The sequence below is a fragment of the Rana temporaria genome, chromosome 4 (genome assembly GCF_905171775.1).
Source record: "Rana temporaria chromosome 4, aRanTem1.1, whole genome shotgun sequence".
NCBI lineage: Eukaryota > Metazoa > Chordata > Amphibia > Anura > Ranidae > Rana > Rana temporaria.
The window spans coordinates 117,605,178-117,630,326 of NC_053492.1; the positions used below are offsets into that span (position 1 = coordinate 117,605,178).

Here is a 25,149-nt window from a genome sequence, read left to right on the forward strand (position 1 = left end):
AGGGTTCAGGAGTATATAATGTGCAGGGTCAGGAGTGTGTTATGTACAGGATGCAGGGTTCAGGAGTGTGTAATGTACAGAATGCAGGGTTCAGGAGTATATAATGTACAGGATGCAGGGTTCAGGAGTGTGTAATGTACAGGATGCAGGGTTCAGGAGTATATAATGTACAGGATGCAGGGTTCAGGAGTATATAATGTACAGGGTGCAGGGTTCAGGAGTCATTTAATGTACAGGATGCAGGGTTCAGGAGTATATAATGTACAGGGTGCAGTGTTCAGGAGTGTGTAATGTAGAGGATGCAGGGTTTAGGAGTGTGTAATGTAAAATGCAGAGTTCAGGAGTGTGTAATGTACAGGATGCAGGGTTCAGGAGTGTGTAATGTACATGATGCAGGGTTTAGGAGTGTTTAATGCAGAATGCAGAGTTCAGGCGTGTGTAATGTACAGGATGCAGGGTTCAGGAGTGTGTAATGTACAGGATGCAGGGTTCAGGAGTATATAATGTACAGGGGGCAGGGTTTAGGAGTGTGTAATGTGCAGGATGCAGGGTTCAGGAGTGTGTAATGTACAGGATGCAGGGTTCAGGAGTATATAATGTACAGGGTGCAGGGTTCAGGAGTGTGTAATGTACAGGATGCAGGGTTTAGGAGTGTTTAATGTAGAATGCAGAGTTCAGGCGTGTGTAATGTACAAGATGCAGGGTTCAGGAGTGTGTAATGTACAAGATGCAGGGTTCAGGAGTGTGTAATGTACAGGGTGCAGGAGGGGGAGGAGAGGTGGATGTGTATGGATGGGCAGCAAGGATTGCACTGCAGGAGGGAGAGGAGGTGGATGTGTATGCACGAACAGTGCACCGCTTTTATGCAACATAATGGGTTGTCGTGCAACAAGTATGCATTTAATAATTTCCTCTGGCAATTGATGGGAGGGTTTCCCTCTATTGTTGTTCATTTGTTTTGAAAAATAAAGATATATTTGTTTCAAAACATTTTCTTATTGGTGTGCCAAACTTTATTAATTCCTCCCTATGTTTGCACATTTTTGTTCTAGTAACTACATTTGTTTTCTAGGTGTTCGCACAATGCAGGGTTAAAGATAGTGTTCACCATTGGGAAATGTTTTGTGGGAGGACTTGTAATGTTCTGGTCCTGCTTTCTCTTCCTTCCAGCACCCAGCCAAGGAAGGAGCCTGCACAGCTGAAGGGATATCAGGGATGCCTTATGTCATAGCTCTCTGTCTCCGCCCCCTCCCCACCCCCCGGAAGTAGCTGCGGAGACAGTAAGCTCAGCCAGGTTATAGGTGTGTTTGTATTGTGTATGTGTGCGGATCTTATACTATTATATTGGAGTCTCTATAGACTGCAGTCTATAATAAATATGTTACAGAAAATATAGATGATGATATAATATAGGGGGAGAGTGTTTGCTGGCACTGCAGTCTGTACACAGCACAAAGTTATATGACTTTGATAGCTGTCCTGTGTGATGCATTCCTCATAACTTCTCATCTACTCCTAGCTTGCTCAGAGCCCACACTGCTATGACTGGCATGTATATGTGCAGGCCAGTGAATGTGCTTTGGTTATAATGACAGCATTGGCATCCTATAGCAGCCAGATCATATATAAAACCAATTGCCGGAGACCAGGGCAGATTTCTTGCAGTAGTTTGTTGGGGGGATGGGGGACGACTGTGCTGTGTCCATTCAAAAAAATAAATAGCTTAGCTTTACAAAAGTGCTATTAAAACCAAAAATGTAATATATTGCAGCTTACTAATCATTAGATGTGGTGGCTGCATTTGTTCGATGAGCTTTGGCGTGTTGGCATTGGCCAGAAAGTACACACGATCCGAATATCGTACGAAAAATGTCGTCCGAGGAACAATCGTATGATAATCAAATCGTTGGTACAGAGCTTTCGAGAGCCGATCATGACAGTTCATCCGATATTATTTTATCGGACATGCACAATTTTTTTTTCATACGATACCAGATTGTACGATTTTCGTTTAGTCAGTACAGTTGTCATCCTAAAATACATTACAACACATGACATCACTTCCGATTTTTATCGTACGAGAATTTTCGTGACTTTAACAACATATTTAATTTCTACTTGCGACTATTAAGCGAAAAAAGTCGTAAGATCTGTCGTACAATATTCGGATCGTGTGTATGGGGCATAAGCAGTTACAACAGTTTTTGTACATACCGTATTTATCGGGGTATTGCGCGCTCCGACGTATAGCGCGCACCCCTAAAGTGGACCCGCATTCCTGTAAAAAAAACATTTTAGTACTTACAGTTTTGGTGTCTTGCGCGGCGTCCATCGTCGGGTCCGGCGTCCGTCTGCGGCTTCGGTGGTGTCCTCCCCGCTCGATCACCGCTTCCCGAGTTTGAACTACTGCGCCGGCATATACCGAGCGCAGTACACTCGTGTATAGTCAGGCAGGCTCGGCTCCTCTCGCAGTCACGTCCTGTGTGTCCTGTACGTCCAGGACGTGACTGCGAGAGGAGCCGAGCCTGCCCGACTATACACGAGTGTACTGCGCTCGGTATATGCCGGCGCAATAGTTCAAACTCGGCGCGGGTATCGGCGTATATCGCGCACCCACGATTTTGCCCTGAATTTCAGGCCAAAAAAGTGCGCGGTATACGCCGATCAATACGGTAGATAAGATACTAGATACCACCTTAAACAGCCGCAGAGCCTGTATAATGAATATGTGTTCAGTTTTACAGGGATGAGGTGGCAACCCTTATCTGTGCCCTCATTAATGAGATTCACTCTCTCAATTTGTCCCGTTTACCATTATCATTGAAAGTAAAAGAAAATCCAAATTTGGGTTGTCCCCAGAAAAGTAATAGAGGGGAAATCTTCCAATGGGCACACTAGTTCTGAAGACCCAGGGTTCTCCAAGGAATTCCCTTCATTTGCAGGAATTTCTTCTCATTTCCTGTTTGTCTATGGGACAGGAAGTGAAGGTAAATCTCTGCATTGGGAAACAGATGGCGGAAACAAAATCTGACAGGAATTATAACCCTCCCTTGCTCTCTCCAAAATGAAAAAAAATAAATAAATACCGTATTTATCGGCGTATACCGCGCACTTTTTTCCCCTTAAAATATATATGCCGATACCCGCTTCCCGCGCTCAGTTTGAATGCCTGCGCCGACATATATCGAGTGCAGTACACTCGGCTACATTCGGCCAGGCTCGTCTTCGCTCGTGCTCACGCATAAACGTCACAGAGCGCGAGCGAAGCCGAGCCTGGCCGAGTGTACTGCACTCGGTGTATGTCGGCGCAGGCATTCAAACTGAGTGCGGGAAGCGGCGATTAGACGGGGAGACAGCAGGGGAGAAGCCGGGAGGACACCACCGAAGCCGCAGACGGACGCCAGACCCGACGAGGCCGCCGATGGACGCCGCACGAAGACACCAAAACTGTAAGTACTAAAATGTTTTTTTAACAGGAATTGCGGGTCCACATTAGGGGTGCGCTCTATACGCCGGAGCGCGCAATACCCCGATAAAATACGGTAAATAAAAACTGGTCATTGTAATGTAAGTGGCAAATGGTTTGTCTCAACACTCTTTTCTTTAATTTTGGATAGAGTGGAGAAGGAATGTGAATTACACAGGTTATGAGGCTAATTTAAAACGGAGTTCCACCCAAAATTGGAAATTTCGCTCATCGGACCCACCCCCCCTTTCCGGTGCCACAATTGCCACCTTTCGGGGGGAGGAGGGACAGGATACCTGACTTTGACACTTCCGGGAGTTCGGGCCGCGGCCCGTGACATCAGCGCGGGGCTCCCTCCTCCGGCCGCCGGGCCAGTAGGAGAGAGGAGCAGGCCTTGCACATGTGCAGTAGGGTTCCCGGCGTGAAGCCGAAACTCTACACTGCCGGTTCCCTTACCCGCAAGAGCTGTGGGTGCCGACATCATTAGACTCCAGGACAGGTAAGTGTCCATTTATTTTTAAATATTTTTTTTGGGGCGGAACACCGCTTTAATGTACCTTTTCCATCAGTCTGGCGGATCGGATGAAAACAAAATCCAAAAATATATATTGAGATTTTATGTCCATAAAAGCACACAAATTACAAATCAGTGTCCAAGCCAGAAGTTATGTGGGACAATATACTGTTTAAAGCTTCCAACGTCTACCCAGTGTAAACTATGCCACTGGTGTCCCTTCACCACACTCCAAGAATTGCACTCGCTGGATGTTTTTTTCCATCTTTTTCCAGAATAGGCAAACACATGTTTTGTAAGCTCAGCCCAGATGGGGAATACACTTGGTCAGTGCCTGGAGCGATCCTTCTTAACCACTTAAAGCGGAGGTTCACCCGTTTATATTACTTTTTTCCCTTAGATTCCTGCTCGTTTTGTCTAGGGGAATCGGCTAGATGTTTTAAAATATGAGCCGTACTTACCGTTTACGAGATGCATCTTCTCCGCCGCTTCCGGGTATGGGCTGCGGGACTGGGCGTTCCTTCTTGATTGACAGTCTTCCGAGAGGCTTCCGACAGTCGCATCCATCGCGTCACGATTTTCCGAAAGAAGCCGAACGTCGGTGCGCAGTATAGAGCCGCACCGACATTCGGCTTCTTTCGGCTACGAGTGACGCGATGGATGCGACCGTCGGAAGCCTCTCGGAAGACTGTCAATCAAGAAGGAACGCCCGCTCCCGAAGACCCATACCCGGAAGCCGACGGAGAAGATGCATCTCGAAAACGGGTAAGTACGGATCATATTTTAAAACAATTAGCCGATTCCCCTAGACAAAACAAGCAGGAATCTAAGGGGAGAAGATTAAACAATTAATAAATGGGTGAACTCCCGCTTTAAGGACCGCCTAACGCCGATATACGTCGGCAGAATGGCACCGCTGGGCACAATCACGTACCTGTACGTGATTGTATAAAGCCCAGCGGTGGGTCGCGGACCCGTTCGCCGCTAGAGTCCCGCGATCGGTCCCCAGAGCTGAAGAACAGGGAGAGCCACGTGTAAACATGGCTTCCTCGTTCTTCACTGTGGCGCTGTCATCGATTGTGTGTTAACACACATGAGGTCACACTTAACCCATTCAGCGCCCCCTTGTGGTTAACTCCCAAACTGCAAATGTGATTTTCATAGGAAACAATGCATTCTTTGCTGTCAAAATGACAATGGTCCCAAAAATGTGTCAAAATTGTCCGAAGTGTCCGCCATAATGTCGCAGTCACGAAAAAAATCGCTGATCGCCGCCATTAGTAGTAAAAAAAAAAAAAATTAATAAAAATGCAATAAAATTATCCCCTATTTTGAAAAACGCTATAAATTTTGCGCAAACCAATCGATAAACGCTTATTGCGATTTTTTTTTTTTACCAAAAATAGGTAGAAGAATACGTATCGGCCTAAACTGAGGAAAAAAAATGTTTTATATGTTTTTGGGGGATATTTATTATAGCAAAAAGTAAAAAATATTATTTTTTTTAAAAATTGTCGCTCTATTTTTGTTTATAGCGCAAAAAATAAAAAACGCAGAGGTGATCAAATACCCCCAAAAGAAATCTCTATTTGTGGGAAAAAAAGGACGCCAATTTTGTTTGGGAGCCACGTCGCACGACCGCGCAATTGTCAGTTAAAGCGACGCAGTGCCGAATCGCAAAAAGGGGCCTGGTCTTTTACCTGCTTTTTGGTCCGGGTCTTAAGTGGTTAAACAGTCATCCCTTATGGCCCGTACACACAATCGGAGAAAAAAAATACTGCTTTCATTCCATAATTTGATCGTTTCTACACAGCTTTCGAGATCTGATCACAACAGTTGATCCGATATTATCCAAATGGGACAAGTACAAAATGTATTCTTGTACGATACCCGATCGTCCGATTTTTGTTTAACTAGTACAATTGTTTGAAAATACAGTACAAATACACTACAACACATTACATCACTTCCGATTTTTTTTTATTCTGTCGTACAAGAATTGATATCACTTTAGTAAACTCTTTATTTTCGATATGAGACTAGTATGCAGGAAAAAGACGTATGATCATCCGTCGGATAATCCATGGCCACTCACTGTATCACTAGACCCCACCCCTCGGCGCGCCGCGTCACTGGATGTGATTGACGGCAGCGCCAGCCAATGGCTGCGCTGCTTTCAATCCATCCGCTCTAGCCAATCAGCGGCCAGGCTGAGCGGCGAAGAGGATGTCGGGGCCGAGTGCGGGACATTCGAGGGATCAGGTAAGTATAACAGGGGCCCTTTAAGAGAAGAGCTGGGGGCTGCCTGAAAGATCTGCATGTCTGGGACTCTTCTGATAAAGTACAGTTTTCTACAACTCCATTTAAACTCCTGAAACCGTTTTAATTAACTAAAAACAAGTGGTGCTCAAATGCAGTGTAGTTCTACTTTAAAGTGTGTGTTACTCCAGTATTTCATAGTCCTGATATGTGCCCTGCTGTACCATGTACTTGTATGAACAAGTCCCCTTTTCTTTTTGTATTGCTTCCTTCATGTGAAATCACTGGTGTTCCTGTCAGTTCCTCTGATTTCCTATTAAAAACTGACCGCACTAGCCAGAAGAACACAGCTGGTCAGTTCTCTAGCTATGCTGGAAACTCAGCCTGCTCTCTCCTCCAATGATCAGGCTTGTCCTGACACACCCCCTGCTGCACAGCCTTTCACTGGGAAGCTCAGTGTGCTGTTGCCTCTCTCTCCCCAGTTCTTATGCAGCTGAGAAAAGAGGGAATGAGATCATTTATATATACCTTTTTTTTTTCTATCTATACACAAATGTTTTGCTTTTCATTTCAATTTTAACCTGAATTGTACAAGGTGATCGTTTATAATCATTTTAACGACTTCCCTACCAGAGGCATTTATTTCCGTTTTTTTAACATGTTAAACTGCATTAAGATATCAAAAAGAGCCACACTGCAAAACCGTGATATTAAAATATGTTTTGGTGATCCAAGTATCCATACAAAATTTCCCTATTTAGGGATACTTTATAAAAAGTCCAAATGCAGAAAATAAAAATTGTGCAAAGTAAGGGTTCAAAGTTGTATTCTCTTCATAAATAATTCAAAAGCAGTGAAGCTCCATCACCACCATTGCACCTTCCAAGCCGCACAACCACCACTTTAGTAACAAGTAACACGCTTACGACTTTCTAGGACCCTCCAATTTGGCCAAATAACCCAGCCAGGGTATTCCTCAAAGATGTTTGTTCAAGGACAGGTTGTAAAGGTACCATGTTTTCCCCCTAAATAACTTCCTTTACCTTAGTGCAGTCCTCCTTCACTTACCTCATCCTTCCATTTGCTTTTAAATGTCCTTATTTCTTCTGAGAAATCCTCACTTCCTGTTCTTCTGTCTGTAACTCCATACAGTAATGCAAGGCTTTCTCCCTGGTGTGGAGTGTCGTGCTTGCCCCCTCCTTTGGACTACAGGAGAGTCAGGACGCTTTCTTTGTTGCAGAAAGAGAAACGAGCTGTGTGTTAGTGGGCGTCCTGAATCTCCTGTAGTCCAAGGGAGGGGGCGAGCACGACACTCCACACCAGGGAGAAAGCCTTGCATTACTGTGTGGAGTTACAGACAGAAAAACAGGAAGTGAGGATTTCTCAGAAGAAATAAGGACATTTAAAAGCAAAATGGAAGAATGAGGTAAGTGAAGGAGGACTGCACTAAGGTAAAGGAAGCTATTTAGTAAAAAAAATAAAAAATGTACCTTTACAACCCCTTTAAGACCGCCATTTTATTCCCTAGGGTGTCTGCTAAAAAAAAATATCATGTTTGGGGGTTCTGAATAATTTTCTAGCAAAAAAATTGTGATTTTTTACATGAAGGAGAGAAGTGCCAAAATAGGCCCGGTGGACAAGTGGTTAAAAACCCTTTAGTAGACTTTATTAAATATTAAAGGGTTGCACTTACGTAGATAAAACGTTTAGCGTGTAAAATTCCTTGCCGGCTAGCATACAGCAAAAACAACCGGGGCCACGAGATAACCCTATTTCACACCGTTGCGTTCAGTTCCAGTTCTTTAAAAAAAGTGCCCATAAATGCAACAGATTGTACACAAAGGTTAGGGAAAAAAAGTTTGCATACTAAATATAGATTTTTTTTTTGTACTTGCGGAACCACAAAAATTAGGGGACTGTGTTTAAATGAGCCCGTTTGCTCACCACACGTTACAATCTGACCGTACAATGTACTGTACTTTAGATCTACCAACAACGATTTGATTTTTCTATTACATACTGTAGATTTGGAAATTATATAAAGTTGATTGTATGGCCAGATTACAACTTGTATGGTGATCCTTAGAGAATGTAAAGGCAAAACATTTTTGTATAGTGAAGGGTTAGACCCTCTGCAAAGTTGGTATTCCTGCTGAGGAGACCCATTCGTCTTTTTGTACAGAACGCTGGGCGCTGGAGCAATGCAAGTATGCAATACAGATCATACCTGGGGTTCAGCTTTAGGCTACATTCGCACCGGCGATTATTGCTGCTGCAAATTGTAGCGGCAGTTCCTGCTGCGGCTCTCAGCGTCAGCGGGTAGGTGCAGCTGCTGGCTCTGTTCAATATAATGACAGGTCGCCTGCGGCAACAGCTGTTCACGGCTCTCTGTACAGCCAGCGATCATGTACAGTGATCGCTGCTGGACATGCACATTCTGGTGCATGTGCAGATATGCCAGAGGGCTCTGTCCAGCCTTTGGATGTGGACAGAACCCTGCAGCACACCTGCATACATGTGGGGGACTTGCATACAAGCCCCTTCTTCACACATGTACAGGAACCTTGCTCATGCGCAGATGTCTCGTAGTGCTCTGCAGGGACCTGAAGTCCTGCAGCATACAGGTATCTGAGTTCAAACATAATTTTCACCTAGGAAAATGTGGAAGTGCTATGTTGTAGCACAAAACTGTCTTTTTTTTTTTTATAATTATTTTTTTTTTTTCATTTTCTGTATATTGCTTAACATCACTTACATATAAAACCAACTTCCATCAAAGACAATAAACATTACATTTATAAATACAAACACGACAGATACATAAAAAAAAAAAAGACCACGACAAAAACAAAAAAGGGAAGGAAAAAAAAAAGGGGGGGGGGGGAAATGGAGTAAATCAATTAATATACCTTCCTCCATAGAAACTGTTCCCTATTTGGGTGTTCCCTCCTTTCTTCTCTTCCTGTGTCCCTATCGTGTTTTTCGTGTTTATATCGTGTTTTATCATGATAGTGTTTCCTATTTCCTAGTGAAAAAAAAAAAAAAAGCAAAAAAAGAAGGGGGGGGTTTGTGTACTGGTATGTATATACACGCACCCCCATACATGTCTACGTACCTCCCTACATATATATTAATTTAAAGACCCATACGGGTTTATTTTATTTGTGCTATCTATATATCTGTGTTTATTATGTGTATATTAACCTGTGTCTCTAGTGTTTGAAGTGTTCTTTATATATTTCCCTTTGTGGATGATTTACATCCACCTAAGGAAAAAAACAAAAAAAAAACAAAGAAGCACAAAACTGTCTTAAAGTGGGTTGTAAACCCACAAAAAAAAAAAAAACCTGCAAGACAAAGGCATAATGAGCTAGTATGCACAGCATACTATGATATACTCACGTTAGATCGAAGCCCCTGCTGTGGTCCCTGCACAATGCTCCAGCCGGCAACATCCCTCCCAGAGTTACTTCCGGCGCTCTGATTGTCCGGAGCTGCAATGGCGTCACTCCCCGCACAGGTGCGTGGGAGCTGCCGGTAACCACACACTAGCTGAAGCAAAGGCACAAACGTGATATCTCCTAAACTGTGCAGGTTTAGAGATAACCGGGGTAGCTACAGGTAAGCCCTATTATAGGCTTACCTGTAGTAAAAAGTGGATTGTAAGGGTTTACAACCACATTAAGTGTATAATAATAAAAATCAAAAAAAGAAAAGAGGGGGAAAATTAATGTTAAAGGGGAATCTCTGCCCCTCCTGCTCTAGCTGTCCGATCGGGAGAGAGGAGAGATGGCCGGTCACGTGAGCGTCGTGCAACGGTATTAAATTAGCTGTAAAACAGTTTTTTTTTAAATAAGGCACATATACAGGACATTTAGTATTATGAAAGACAGGGGGATTGTGTAATTTTTACTAAAATGGGTTTACAACCACTTTAATTTAGGATGAAGTTCACTTTAAGTGAAATATTTTCATACACGAGCTAACTGTATAAAGGTAATAATGGATTTTTAGTAACATCCTAGATCTAGTTGCATTGGTCATTACAAAGTGAAACTCAAAGCATCATCTGTTTCTTTATGTGTCCCATTAGGCTGGACATGAGTCTATCAGGATTCCGGTTGTATATGAGGACATCACAGGCAGCGGGCAGAGTTCTCTGCCTGACAAATCATAGATGGAGAAGTAGAACGTGTTGTAGATCTATGAGCTCCCCTGCAGACCCTCCTCTCACCACTGAGAGGTACAGCGTGTCCCGCCTTCCATTTTCAGAAGTCACAGCTGAGGATCTCAGTCACTTCCAGAAATTAATTCCTGGTCGGGTTATTACGGATGAAGGTGACCTGAGATCACATAACATTGACTGGCTGAAAACAGTGAGAGGTAATATTTCATCTTCCTGGATAAAACTGTATTTGTGTGTAATAAAAATACTTGCAAATTAATTTTAAAGTGTGAATCAAATCCCACAAATCCCGAGCGGCCTCGCTGTTCACAATTTTAGCTAGTGCAGATTTTTTTTTTAAGTATCTGATAGTGTGCCTTTCAAATTGGACTTTCAGACAGCCCAGCATGGTAGTATTAATACAGTATTGGGGCTGACTTATGAACACTGGAATACTGTTCATTGGCCTTAGTAACCTGTAACTTGCAATGGGAAAATTTATAAAATATTTTTTGCCCTTACTCCAATTTTGAATCGGCCCCAGTGCATTGTATTTAGATTGCAAATGCAATAATAGACGTGGGCATCTTTTTTTTTTTTTTATGTACTAAAGTGTTGCAGCTAGGGTTAAGTTGACTTATCCAGGTAGTATGCTGTAGATTTGGACCATTGCTCAAAGCGATATTCAGGGTGCTGTGATTAGAGCAGGTGCTCGACAAAATCCGGGCAGCAGGACACAATTGTGACTAGAATTCGTGACCTGGCGCCCGGGGGAAGGAAACATAGGCCTGCAGAAAGCCGCAAAGCTGTAGGGGAGGTGGGGGCGCACGGAGACACAGGATACCCAATCCTGTGTCTCTGTGCGTCCCCCACCTCCTCTGCCGCGCGATCGCGTTGGGCCCATAATTGAGGCCGCGGCTTTGCGGCCTTTTGCAGGCCTATGCTTCCTTCTGTGACCTGGCACCATCTTGTGGTGGCCGTTGACAAGTAAACCAGCAATGCTACTGGTGTTCCCCAGTGTTTTCACTGCTATCTCCTTCCCTCTAATTAGAACCCCCAAACATTATATATATTTTTTATTCTAACACCCTAGAGAATAAAATGGCGATCGTTGCAATACCTTCTGTCACACTGTATTTGTGCAGCGGTCTTGCAAGCACACTTTTTTGGGGAAAAAAATAAAACGGTAAAGTTAGCCCAATTTTTTTTTATATTGTGAAAGATAATGTTACGCCGAGTAAATTGATACCCAACATGTCACGCTTCAAAATTGTGTCCGCTCATGGAATGGCGACAAACTTTTACCCTTTAAAATCTCTATAGGCGATGTTTAAAAAATTCTACAGGTTGCATGTTTTGAGTTAGAGGAGGTCTAGGGCTAGAATTCTTGATCTCGCTCTACCAATCGCGGCGATACTTCACATGTGTGGTTTGAACACCGTTTACATATACGGGCGCTACTCGCGTATGCTTCTGCGCGCGAGCTAGGCGGGACGGGGGCGCGTTTTCTGGCTCCTAACTTTTTTAGCTGGCTCCTAGATTCCAAGCAAATTTGTCAAACCCTAGATTAGAGCACTGCATGTACTGTATATTCTATACTCGCTATTTTCTATACTTGCATTACTATTTTTTTTTAATTTACTTCAGGTTGTAGCAAAGTTCTTCTAAAGCCTAGAAATACAGAAGAAGTGTCACAAATTCTGAAGTAAGTCATTGTGCTTTGTACCTAAAAAGTTTACTTCAGTCATGTATTTGACATGAAAATTATAAAATGCTGCATATAAATATTTCATAATTACTATGCATGTCTGGCTAGGCTCCTTATAATGTTTATTAGGCTAACTTTAACTCCTTTGTCGTAAAAAAAAAATTGTGCAGTTGAATGAGATGGAGAAGTAGTCACTCTCTCCCTCCTCTGCTCCTAATGGGCTGTATGGAGTTTTAATTAGAGAGATACAGTCACAAAAGGAGTCACTATCACGGGTCAGTCTTTTTAGACATGGGGGCATCCTGTATTAAATATTTATTGGTAAAATAAAGATTTGGTATAAAAAGTTGAAAGATATGGAAATGACCCATTTAAAGGGTAAATTCAACGATAAATTCACTTTTAATGCAGGCTTAATTTTTTTAACCGTCTCTCCACATGACTTTATAATAGGTAATAATTGCATATATCCCTACTATTATGAGATTTTTACTGTCAGGCTTTGCCCAGATTATGCTGAAAATCCTCAGAAACCTCCGCCATCAGGCACTGTAGCCTCCATATCCACTTGCCAACCACATAACATTGTTATATGGCTGAAGTGGCTCTCCTTTGCCGGATCACAAACCTAGTACGTGATCCGGTGCTTCCGGGTAGGGGGCACGCACGTGCGCGCCACTTGTGCTGTAATTGGTCACAACACAAGCCGATCAGCTGGTGCCGGCCAGTGGATGACCGCTGGCGCCCGCCGATCTGTGAGGAGAAAGACAGAACAGAGCTCTACCTATGTAAACAAGGCCTCTGACAGCTCTGTCCTGTCAGTGGGGGTGTGCTGGATTTTTTTCCCTGCTAAGCAGGGGGGGACAAAAGCAGCACATCTCTTAGTAAAAGCACCACACAGTAAACACAAAAACACTGATCACTGTATTAATGTCACTGGTTCCCGCAAAGTGTCAGTGTCAGATTGTCTCCGCAATATCGCAGTCGCTATTAGTCGCTGATTGCTGCCATTACTAGTGTAAAAAAAAAAAAATCCAGTATATATACCATAGTTTTGTAGACACTATAATTTTTGTGCAAACCAATCTATATCTGCTTATTAGGAAAAAAAAATTGTCAAAAATATGTAGCAGAATACATATTGGCCTAAATTTATGAAAAAATGATATGTTTTATATCAGAAAGTAAAAAAATATTGTCAGGGTTTTTTTGGTTTTATAGTGCAAAAAATAAAAAACACAGAGGTGATCAAATACCACCAAAGGAAAGCTCTGTTTGTGGGAAAAAAATGACATACATTTTTTTTGTGTACAGCACTGCATGACTGCACAATTGTCAGTTAAAATATGCAGTGCCGTTCAGCAAAAAATGGCATGGTCATGAAGGAGGGTAAATCTTCATGAGGTCAAGTGGCTATACTTCAATGGAAGGCCCATCCACAGCCTAATTGGCCAACAGAGGCTTACTACTGAATCAAACAGAACTGACGCTTCTAAAAGTGCACCTTTTCCTAAAATACATATACACCTAGGGCCAGATTCTTAAAAGGCTTACGACGGCGCAACACCATTTGCGCCGTCGTAAGTCCTAATCTGGACCGGCGTATCTATGCGACTGATTCTTAGAATCAGTTACGCATAGATATCCCTTAGATCTGACAGGCGTAAGGCTCTTACGCTGTCAGATCTTAGGTGCAATTTTTTTTCCCGCCGCTAGGTGTCGCCTCGTCGTTTTCCCCATCGTCTATGCAAATTAGCTATTTACGCCGATTCCCGAACGTATGCGCGGACGACGCAGTGAATTTACGACGTTTCCGTAAGCGTAAACTTGCCCCTGCTATATGAGGGGCTAGTTTACGAAGGTCCGTCGTATGCATGTTAAGTATGGCGTCGGGTCAGCGTCATCTTTTTCCGTCAGATTCATTTTAAAAACAAAACACTGCCCTTGATTTCTTTGTTTTTGTTCTGTGGGTCTCTTTAATTCACAGAAACATGAAACATGAAACCAGTTTAAAAACGAAAGTGAAACTAGAGGCACATTATATGATTGAATTTAATCTATTTTGAATCATTTTTAAAAGGAATCAGTTAACTTTTATGTCTCTATACCCTGTAAACAGTCATTTCAGCAAAACATTTTTTAACTAAACCCCATATCCTTTGCAGTCAAACACAGCACCATCCTAAACTCAATCTAGATCTACAGTTGCCATGGGGCTGCACATGTGACACCAGCCATGTCACATGTGCAGCCCCAGGGCTTGAAAGTTTAGATAAGAGCGTACATAAACATATCTACAATATTTATATTTATTCATTTGCCCTTTAACTCCTTTACAGTCCTACCTGCTATAGCATTTGATTATTTTCTTCTTTTGTAATAGTCGTAGGCCCCTTTCACACGGGGCAGAATCTGTCCAAGCAGATCGGCCTGCTCAATGAGGGATTCCTCCGCTGATCCCTGCTGAGCAGGCAGATGACAGGTCCGTGTCCACTTTGCTATGAAGAGCAGACACGGACACAACCCATTGTTCTATATGGGGCAGTCAGATGGAAACAGACTGCATGGGGCGGCCTGCACACGGATGCATGCAACACACGGCTGCACACCCTCACATGGCTGTACGCTTAAGTAAGCCTGTGTGAACAAGGCCTACTTCTCTTAGGTTGTTATATCTTGTGCTTGTTCCTGCAGGTACTGTAACAGGAGAAGCCTGGCTGTGACTCCCCAAGGTGGAAACACAGGCTTAGTTGGTGGCAGTGTCCCTGTCTTTGATGAGATCCTGGTTTCAACAGCATTGATGGACCAGGTGATTAGCTTTGATAATATTTCAGGTAAGTGACTGGATTTCTCTTTTGTGTTAGTACAGTGGTTCTCAACCTTCTGGCGCCGTGACCCCTTGATAGAATTTCCCAAGTTGTGGGGACCCCTAACATTAAAATTATTTTGCGTGGCAAGACAAGTAATTTGCTCCCCTAACCCACAGACATTTAGCGCTCCCTGAGTCCCTCCCACTCGTACAGTGTTAAAACCCCTTATGGTACATTTTAGGATGTACCACACTCTCTTTGTTCTCCTTTCTTTCCCTTGTATCTTTCTCTATCCATTTTTCCCCATCCCTCTCTTGTTGTTTCTCTTATTCCTTCTCTCCCTTTTCCTCTCTCTTCCTCCCCCTTTTCCTCTCCCTTCCTCCCCCTTTTCCTCCCCCTTTTCCTCCCCCTTTTCCTCCCCCTTTTCCTCTCCCTTTTCCTCTCCCTTTTCCTCTCCCTTTTCCTCTCCCTTTTCCTCTCCCTTTTCCTCTCCCTTTTCCTCCCCCTTTTCCTCCCCCTTTTCCTCCCCCTTTTCCTCCCCCTTTTCCTCTCCCTTCCTCCCCCTTTCCTCTCCCTTCCTCCCCCTTTTCCTCTCCCTTTTCCTCTCCCTTCCATGTATTCTCTATTTTTATTCCTTCTCTTACTCCTTGGTGGTGGGCTCCAAGGACGTGTGGGCTTCAGGAACAGCCCAGGATTCGGTGACCCCTGGTAAATCCTCATTTGACCCCCGAGGGGGTCCCGACCCCCAGGTTGAGAACCACTGTGTTAGTACATGAACCTTCTTAAAATTGGTTTAGAGTAGTGGAAGTCTGTGTTTGTCTGAACTCACGTTTGTTGCTGTACTGTTCATTTTATTTTATTAGGCAGGCCCTAAAGACAGACAGACAGACTTTTTCCATAGGAAATTCCGACCATGTGTATGCCCCATTGGAGAAATTCCATTGGAATTTCTGATAAATTCCATCGGAGTTTCTGATGAATTCCATGTTCTATTTTACTCCGATGGAGTGTGTACACGTCATAATACTACATAGTTGTTGGTAAACTTAATGGGCATTACCGTACAGTATATACTCGAGTATAAGTCAAGTTTTTCAGCACATTTTTTTCAGCAATTTTTTTTGTGCTGAAAATGCCCCCCTCTGCTTATACTCAAGTCACCTTTTTGCGCCTGATCTCCCAGATTTTGGGGACCCGGTACCGGCCGGCTGTAGGTCTCCTGGACCCCAAACTTGGCACACATGTGGCCCCCCATTCCCTCTACAAGTGTGCAAAGTTTGTTGTCAGGGGACCTACGGCCGGGGAGCACCAAATTTTCAAAGCCGGGCACCTCTTCTATAGACTCCAATGTTAAACGGTAATTTCTCCGGTGACTTTGGAGACCCGGTACTGTCCGGTCGTAGGTCCGCTGGACCCAGAACTTGGAACACATGTAGCCCCATTTCTCCTCTACAAGTGTGCAAAGTTTGTAATCTGGGGAACCTACAGCTGGGGAGTACCGATTTTTGAAACCCGGGCACCCCTTCCATATACTCCATGTTAAACGTCAGTCTAGTCATGGGCACAGTGAGCCATGCATATGGACACAGTGAGGCATGGAGATGGACACCCTAGGCTTATACTCGAGTCAATACGTTTTCCTATTTTTTTTGTGGTAAAATTAGGTGCCTCGGCTTATATTCGGGTCGGCTTATACTCAAGTATATACGCTATATAGATATGGTACTATCACAATGTAAAGTGTGTGGCTACTATAACTTTTTTTGTCTTTAAAAAAAAAAATTTCCTTTCTGCCAGAAAGCTTTAAACCAAATATTCAAGTACAACAAAAATTACCAGTCATGATACACTTGCATATTGTATAGCTTCAGCTTCCTATGAATTATTTATTTTAAAAGCAGTTTCTAAAGGTGACCTGTGCTTATTCGAATTGTGACAGATCACATATGATAAGGGCATTTTTCTGAAAAAGCTATTTATCTGTCCGACATGCTTATCCTCAGTCATCAACCCAGAAAAAAGCATGCATCCAGAACGTTCAGAAGTCCTGCATACTTGTTTTGGGTCAACGACTTAAAGCGGAGCTCCGCTGAAAAAAAAAATTAAAAGCCAGCAGCTACAAATACTGTAGCTGCTGACTTTTAATATTAGGACACTTACCTGTCCTGGAGTCCAGCGCCGTCCACAGCAGAGGACAAGTGATCGCTCATCACTCTGCTGCCCCCCCCGCCATCCTCGGTGAGGGAACCAGGAAGTGAAGCGCTCCGGCTTCACTGCCCGGTTCCCTACGGCGCATGCGCGAGTCTCGCTACGCCTGCTGATTGGCTCCCGCTGTGTACTGGGAGCCGAGTGTTCCCAGAACACAACAGGGGGGACGACGGGAGGTGACGTCATGCTCGCAGTCTGCCCGAGACTGTGTGGCCGGAAGTGGGTGCAAATACCTGTCTATAGACAGGTATCTGCACCCCCCTCCCCCCTGAAAGGTGTCAAATGTGACACCGGAGGGGGGAGGGTTTCCGATCAGCGGGAGTTCCACTTTAGGGTGAAGCTCCGCTTTAAAAAAAAAATGGGGCATCAGAATGAGAGCAGTGCAGCATTGCATTGCACATATTTCTTTTGACAGGTTTTTGTTTAATTGTGCTTTTGTGAATTACAGGGGCCTTGGTTTGCCAGGCTGGCTGCATTTTGGAATCTCTGAACCAATATCTGGGAGAGCGAGGATATATCATGCCATTAGATCTTGGTGCAAAAGGAAGCTGTCACATTGGAGGCAACCTAGCTACAAATGCTGGAGGCCTGAGGCTTCTCCGATATGGTTCTCTACGTGGGACAGTTTTAGGACTGGAAGCAGTGAGAGATTTTTTTTATCACATTTTGTCTTTGTGTATACAGAGGTTTCTGTACTGTTTTTGTACTTTTTTTTTTCCCCTTTTATCAGGTACTTCCTGATGGGTCTGTTCTAAACTGTCTGAATTCTCTGCGCAAAGACAACACAGGCTATGACCTGAAGCAGCTGTTCATTGGCTCTGAAGGAACTCTTGGTATCATAACTGCAATCTCTATACTGTGTCCACGCAAACCCAGCACTGTCAATGTAGCCTTTCTGGGTAAGGGGTGTTCTGGCATTTTTGTGAACATTAAAAATATATCATTAAAAAATATAGAAGCAAGTAATTTTATTATTTTGTTTAACATAATGTAAAGTTCAGTTTCGTTCCTGTTTCACACAAATTGCTATATTATATATAACAATTATTTATCTGCAAAAAGAAAGAAAGAAACATGGCTGCATTAGTAAACATTTAAAAGCTAATACTATCTAAAACTGATTTTCAATATTTGCTTGATTTCGGTTGGACAAATGATTTGCTGGTTATCTCACAGTAGTAAGATCTCTTTGTCAGAAGTACTTAGTTTTAAATCCTTAGCACACCTATTCTACATCATTAAAAATAAATAGACAATAGAGAATTTTAACACTTGGTTTGTGGAAGGAGCTGGAAACACAGGTACAGAGATCTTGGGCCAGATCCACAAAGTAGTTATGCTGGCGAGTATGCAAATTAGCTAGATACAGCGATCCACGAACGTACGTCCGGCCGGCGCATTTTTTTACATCGTTTCCGTAAGGCTTTTTTCGGCGTATAGTTACCCCTGCTATATGAGGCATATCCTATGTTAAGTATGGACATCGTTCCCGCGTTGAATTTAGAAAATTTTACGTTGTTTGCGTAAGTCGTTCACGAATAGGGCTTTGCGTAGAATGACGTTCACGTCGTAAGCATTGGCTTGTTGCGGGTTAATTTCGAGCATGCGTACTGGGATACCCCCACGGACGGCGCATGCGCCTTTCAGAAAAAACGTCATTTACGTTGGGTCAAGTAAAATTACCATAAAACACGCCCACATCTTTAACATTTGAATTCCGCGCCCTTACGCCGGCAGATTTACGCTACGCCGCCGTAACTTTAGAGGCAAGTGCTTTGTGAATACAGCACTTGCCTCTCAAAGTTGCGGCGGCGTATCGTTGATACGATACGCTACGCCGGACTAAAATTACAATCCGCTACGTGAATCTGGCCCCTTGTCAGTGGTGTCCACACAAGATATAGAGGCCAGTGGGCTGTTCAGTCTCTGATATCTGCAGATACAGATATCGGCTTTTGAAGGCTCTCTCCCAGATCCTGTTTGTTAGAAATGTAACATTTTCCTACTGCTGGAGCTTTGTAAAAAAAGAAAAGTGTAAAAAGACTAAAACTAAAGCTGTCCAAAGAGTAATCATTTTTTCATTGGCTAAACGGAAGAAAAAAAAAAAAAAAAAAATGGATTGTCCCATCCACACCTAGAGGTGGGTGAAGGAATCCTCCCTGCCGTGCCATCGTTTTTTTTATTCAGCAGGGAATCCTCTGACGTCAGAATACACTGATCAGCAGCTTATCACTATGTTTTCCAACATTCCCATTCGACAGAAATTGATCGTTGGATCTACTTTTACATAAATAGCCATTGATGGATTGAAATTAGGCTGGCCCCTGCATAACCAGCTGAATTTCTATCTATCTGTGGCAAGATTTAGCCTCAGAGAAGATTTTAATCAAATTTTTTCAGGGGGAACTTGGGGGAACTTAGTTCCACCACCTTTGGCTCAGACCCTTTGATGCCTGCTCACTTGTGAACATAGAAGTCTGGATTCTGTGTTTACAAGTGACAGCTCTGCACTCTGTGTGTAACCCCCCTGAACTCTGCACTCTGTATGTAATGCAATTCTGGTATTTAATGCCCCTTTAAGACCCTTCTACTGTTTGTGAAATCTGAACAGGGTCGTGGTTGAGTTCCTGCACCTATTTTCTGAGAAAATAGTCTCTGGTCTCAATACATCATGACCTGACTTTTCTGAGGACATTTTAATCTTTACAATAATGCGAAATGAGGGCTTTCAAAATAGATTTTTTTTCATATGTGGCAGGATGTGAGAATTTCAACAAAGTGCTGCAGATCTTCACCATGTGCAGAGATGAACTTGGGGAAATCCTTTCTGCCTGTGAATTTCTGGACTCTGAATGCATGAGGCTTGTGGAAACTCATTTGAACCTCACTAACCCTCTGTCAGGTAATTCTTGACACTAATTTATATATTGATTACAAGTAATTGCCGATCTGATAATCACCCTGATAATATCCTTTAACTGCAGAGAATGCATTCTATGTTTTGGTGGAAACATCTGGATCTTGTGCAAAGCATGATGAAGAGAAACTTAATGCATTTTTAGAGAAGGCTCTGGATTTGGGGTGTGTGACTTCTGGCACAGTGGCTACAGACCATGGTAAAATAGCGGTATGTCCTTTAACTATAAGTGCTTCTTCATTTTGTTTTGAGAACTCCAGCTAAAAATGTATAGCCCATTTAACATAAAAAATATAAAGAGATATCCGATGCTGCAAAACTCACCTTCAAACTGGAACTATTTCTGTAGTTTTTTCTCTTCACCACCAGATACTGCTAGTCTTCTAGGTTGACTGAAAGCCAATAGAGTTTCGGCAGTCGTATTTATTGCGGTTTCACTTTAAATCTTTGCATTTTAAAAGAAAGTCGTAAAATTACATTCAGACATAACAGAATAGGCTCCTCCTTTCTTTCTTTCTTTCTTTCTTTCTTTTTCTTTTTCTTTCTTTCTTTTTCTTTTTCTTTCTTTCTTTTTCTTTTTCTCTTTCTTTCTTTCTTTCTTTCTTTCTTTCTTTCTTTCTTTCTTTCTTTCTTTCTTTCTTTCTTTCTTTCTTTCTTTCTTTCTTTCTTTCTTTCTTTCTTTCTTTCTTTCTTTCTTCTTCTTTCGTAAGCATTTATAACATGTAAAGCACTTTACTTGTATAGTTTTATATTATTATTAATATCTGTATGGGGGTATTTATGTTGGCAGTTTTCCGTTTTACATTTTATTTAATGCTGGGTTGTGATTTATAACAGTTTCACACATTGTGGGTAGGTTTTGTGTTTATTAGCGCAGAGATTCTATAGAAATTTTCACTGTAGTGCTGCCCTGTCCTCTTCCTGCTGTTAAACTTTTGGCACTTTGGGTCTCCAGGCTCAGCCACACTAAAGATAATTCAAGGGGCATATGCCCTCTCCTGACCTATAATCCACAGACTACACTGTCTGTAATACAATCTGTGAATAGGGGAGAGTCTGATTAGTCACAAAATTCAGTAAAGGCAATATGGGGTGTATCTCCATTGGATAATTTTTAGTGCAGCTAAGCCTGGAGACCCAAAGCTGTTAACCCCCACAGCAACAAAAGTTCAGCAGCAGGAAGAGGACAGGGCAACCCTGCATTGAAAAGTTGTACAGGTGGAGACTGTGACATCATTCGCCCATTTCTCCACCTCAGCCAATGAGATGAAGATTTGTATTCATGGATACAAATACAAGGCTTCCTTTGAGTTTCTGAGAAGAGCTCTGCCCGACTCGATTTTGTTGCAGCAGACAGGAAGTCTTACTAGATGCTGCTGGAGCACAGTGCTGCATACTGTGTGTATCTGATTCTACACACAGTATGATACAGTGCTGACCACAGCTGTATCTCTTCGTAAATGGCCCAAACAAACTATTTAAAGTGACAGAAAAATCTGGGCCAAAATACTCCACTAAGGCCCCTTTCACACGGGCAGACCGTTCAGTCCGCCTGTCAGTTTTTAGACGGAGCTGAACAGACGCTCCGTGCACGGAGCGACGGATGTCAGCGGTGACATGTCGCTGACATCTGACCCACTCCAATCCGCTAAAGTGTGACGGATGGAAACCCTATTTTCCATCCGTCTGGCGGATCGGATAGGATGAAAACTGACTCTACGGTCCGTCTTCATCCGATTCCCCCATAGAGGAGAGCGGCGCTCTGACAGGTTGGTCCCTGCACAGTGTGCAGAGACAGACCTGTCATCTGCCTGCTCAGCGGGGATCGACAGAGCGATCCCCGCTGAGCAATGCGGAGCCTGTACACGGACACGTCCATGTGAAAGGGCCCTTACACTCATCTTCCAGTCCTTTCAACTAGGCCAGGATGACATTACTTAGTGTTTTTGTGGAATCCTGCAAAGCTTGAAGTTTCATGCAAACTCTACTTTAATTTTCAATAAAAAGCTTATAAAAATAAGCTGATATTCATATAATTTTATAACTGACAGAAAACCCCTAAAAAAGATATTCTCAAAATACTATACGGTATAATTGATCTGGTCCTAAATATTTAAAGTAGAACTAATGGCATTTTTTTTTTTCATTTTGTATGGCATAAGGGAGGGTTATAACCCCTGTCAGATTTTATTTCGCCATCTGTGACTTGTTGCAGAGATTTCCCTTCACTTCCTGTCCCATAGCCAAACAGGAAGTGAGGGGAAGCCCCTGCAAATTAAGGGAATTCATTAGGGCTCCCAGATCTCCAGAACTATTTAACCCATAGGAAGATTACCTCTCTTTATTACTTTTCTGGGGGTGACCCAAAATTTGGGATTTTCTTTTACTTTCATTGATAATGGTAAATGTGACAAATAGAGGGTGAATCACCTAAACACATACAGCAATAAAAACTGACAAGCGTTCTAATCCCTCTCCTCACTATCCAAAAATAAAACAAGGTTTGCCTCTAGTTATACTTTTAATATTACAATTTTCTTTTGCAAGTATTGTTATGAGATTTTATTGAAGTGGGGTTTTCCTTTTAGCACATCTTAATTGTATAATTTACCATTTGTATTTTGCCACTTAGTCCCTCTGGTCTCTTCGGGAGCGCATCACAGAGGCTCTGGCACATGATGGTTACGTCTACAAATATGACTTATCCATTCCTGTAGAGAAACTCTATACCCTGGTTGAAGAAACAAAGGCTCGTTTGGGATCCTCTGCTGAATCTGTGGTTGGTTATGGCCATTTAGGTAAGAGGATAGTGAAGTTTTTCTTATTTTTTTTATTGTAGAAGTTCCAACCACAATTAGCATTTTTTGAATGTATGTCCTTTCATCATGCGTTTTTATAATATAAATCCGGTCACTTACTATTTTACAATCCGCCGCCGCTCCGCATAGTTATTAAAAAAAGATAGCTTATAAAACTATGTCCACACCGTTGTCATTTTGCTTGTGGGCATTGTGAAGCTCACAAGCACTTACTTCCTGGAAATCTTGGATGGGGAGTGATAATTGGGTAGCGCACTGCTTCCTGGGAAATGATGACACACATTTCCCAGGAGCACTAGAGGGAGATGATGTCAGAATCCTAGGTGGATCCAAAGGCAGATTTCGTGGGACTGCATAGCAACAGGCATTTCCAGATGAGTAAAACATTTTTTTTTTCTTTTTTAGGTCTAATGAGCACAGTAATGAAAAAATATTTTTGGGATGGAAACTCCACTTTAAAGCGGAGTTCCGGCCACAATTTCACTTTTTAAATATAAATACCCCTGTAATACACAAGCTTAATGTATTCTAGTAAAGTTAGTCTGTAAACTAAGGTCTGTTTTGTTAGGTTGTTACAGCATTTAGACACTTTATAAAATAGAAATTGACTGGGGCCATCTTAAGTGTGGGCATCATGAAGCCAGACTGTATGACTTCCTGGATTTCAGCCTTGCAGATCTCGCACATGCTCAGTGCTGCACAAGCAGTGTAATAGGTTTCAGATCAGGTTTCAGCACCTGTACTGTCCAAGTCACATGATTCTTCGAGACTGGGGAGTGCACAGACTCCTGGAAAGTTACACCCTCTACATTCCCAGGAGTCTGTGCGGTGTAGGTTAGGAAGCTTAAGCACCTAGGTGCAGGAAGTGGGAAGATTAACTATTCTGCCTAGCAACAACACTTTGAAGGCATCTAAAAAAAAATATTTTTTTCTTAAAGGACTAATGACATTTTTTTAAAACTACTGATGTAATGTTATATTTATGGGTGGAACTCCACTTTAACAGTGTCTTTTGTACTTGAGTAGCATTCCTATATTATACAATATCTTTCTAGGTTTACAATTTACCATTACCAATATATTTCTCTGTAATTACTTTGCTGCTTTGTGCTTGTAAATGTATTATACCCTGTGTTGTATACAAAGCAGGCAAATGTAAGGCTCTCATTTGTAGTATGTTCTGTAATACAAGCAGGCAGCATCTGCAGAAGATAAGTCCTTCCCCACCTTCTGAATTGATATGAGATTCTAGAAAGTCATTTGAAAATGGTAGAATGAACAAGGCACATCTGGTATTATTCCTAGTCATTTGTTATATAAACTGAAGCTAAACTCATTGAGGGGCTGCCTGCTTGTCAGTGTTTGTGATCACCATTATAGAATTAACCATTTATACCTCCTGATAGTGGAGTCCCTGACGGCCCACACTTCCATTTTCTGGTGCATTCTGTTAAGGAACTCAATTCAATTAAATGGAATACAAACACACCAGAACACATACTTGCACCATTTTAAGCAATGCAGCAAAACAACGCATGGTAGTGCATTGCTGTACTCTGCAATGCAGGTGTGTTGGCGTGCCGTTCAACATGAATGCTCTTAAAGTGAAATCTCCTCTTTTTCTATGCAATGTCTGCCAGCTCCCTAGTCAATGTAGGCAACTTCACCCAGTTGTCTACCAGGTACAGTATCTAAGGCTATCTTGATTGGCTGTGCCAAGATGACACTCATTCAGTACAGTTCTTTCATCCCGGGAGATGCCAAAAGTGTTCACTGGGCTGCGTATGTGAAGCTCTGTGTACATTGAGAAGAAGATTGCGAACTGACAGGTAAGAATCCTTTATTGCAGAAGAGGTATACGAGGGGTTTTCAAGTCAACCAGTGATTTTTAATTTTATAGGTATAAAAAGGAATGCTAGCGTGGCTGTACTACATGCAGTAGTAAGTGGCAAGTGTGTGCTATTACTGATAGGCGGCGCACATGTCGCAGTCCAGTCCAGAGACTGTTAATTAAGATCGCAGACAGCCTTTTTAGTGCGTGCATGGAACCAGCGTGTGGTGATGAAGTTTCTTGTGAATGAAGGTGTAAAACCCACGGATATCTACTGAAGACTTCATGCACGGTACGGTGATGAGACCCTCAGCCGCAGTAAGACATTTGAATGGTGTAAACGTTTCATTAAAAGATGTGATGAAACCTGGGCACATCATTTCACTCCGGAAACAAAACGAGGGTCAAAGCAGTGGAATTATGCGGACTCGCCACCACAATTTTTTTTCCGA

The 25,149-nt window shown here is 42.6% G+C and overlaps 1 protein-coding gene across 3 annotated transcripts in view; it reads left to right on the plus strand.

The window, feature by feature from the left end:
- Window positions 1-1,180: 1,180 nt before the first annotated feature.
- D2HGDH (D-2-hydroxyglutarate dehydrogenase) overlaps window positions 1,181-25,149 on the plus strand; it is a 33,019-nt gene continuing 9,050 nt past the window's right edge. The window contains exons 1-9 of one of the 3 annotated variants that reach the window (XM_040348892.1): window positions 1,181-1,280; window positions 10,333-10,622; window positions 12,052-12,109; window positions 14,807-14,946; window positions 17,579-17,772; window positions 17,861-18,029; window positions 19,889-20,032; window positions 20,115-20,257; window positions 22,680-22,845. In XM_040348892.1, the coding sequence (XP_040204826.1) occupies window positions 10,340-10,622; window positions 12,052-12,109; window positions 14,807-14,946; window positions 17,579-17,772; window positions 17,861-18,029; window positions 19,889-20,032; window positions 20,115-20,257; window positions 22,680-22,845 (1,297 nt within the window). In that variant the 5' untranslated portion in view covers window positions 1,181-1,280; window positions 10,333-10,339. Of the gene's footprint in view, window positions 1,302-10,332; window positions 10,623-12,051; window positions 12,110-14,806; window positions 14,947-17,578; window positions 17,773-17,860; window positions 18,030-19,888; window positions 20,033-20,114; window positions 20,258-22,679; window positions 22,846-25,149 lie in introns of all 3 variants that reach the window. The other 2 variants (XM_040348894.1, XM_040348893.1) reach the window with 2 other exon arrangements.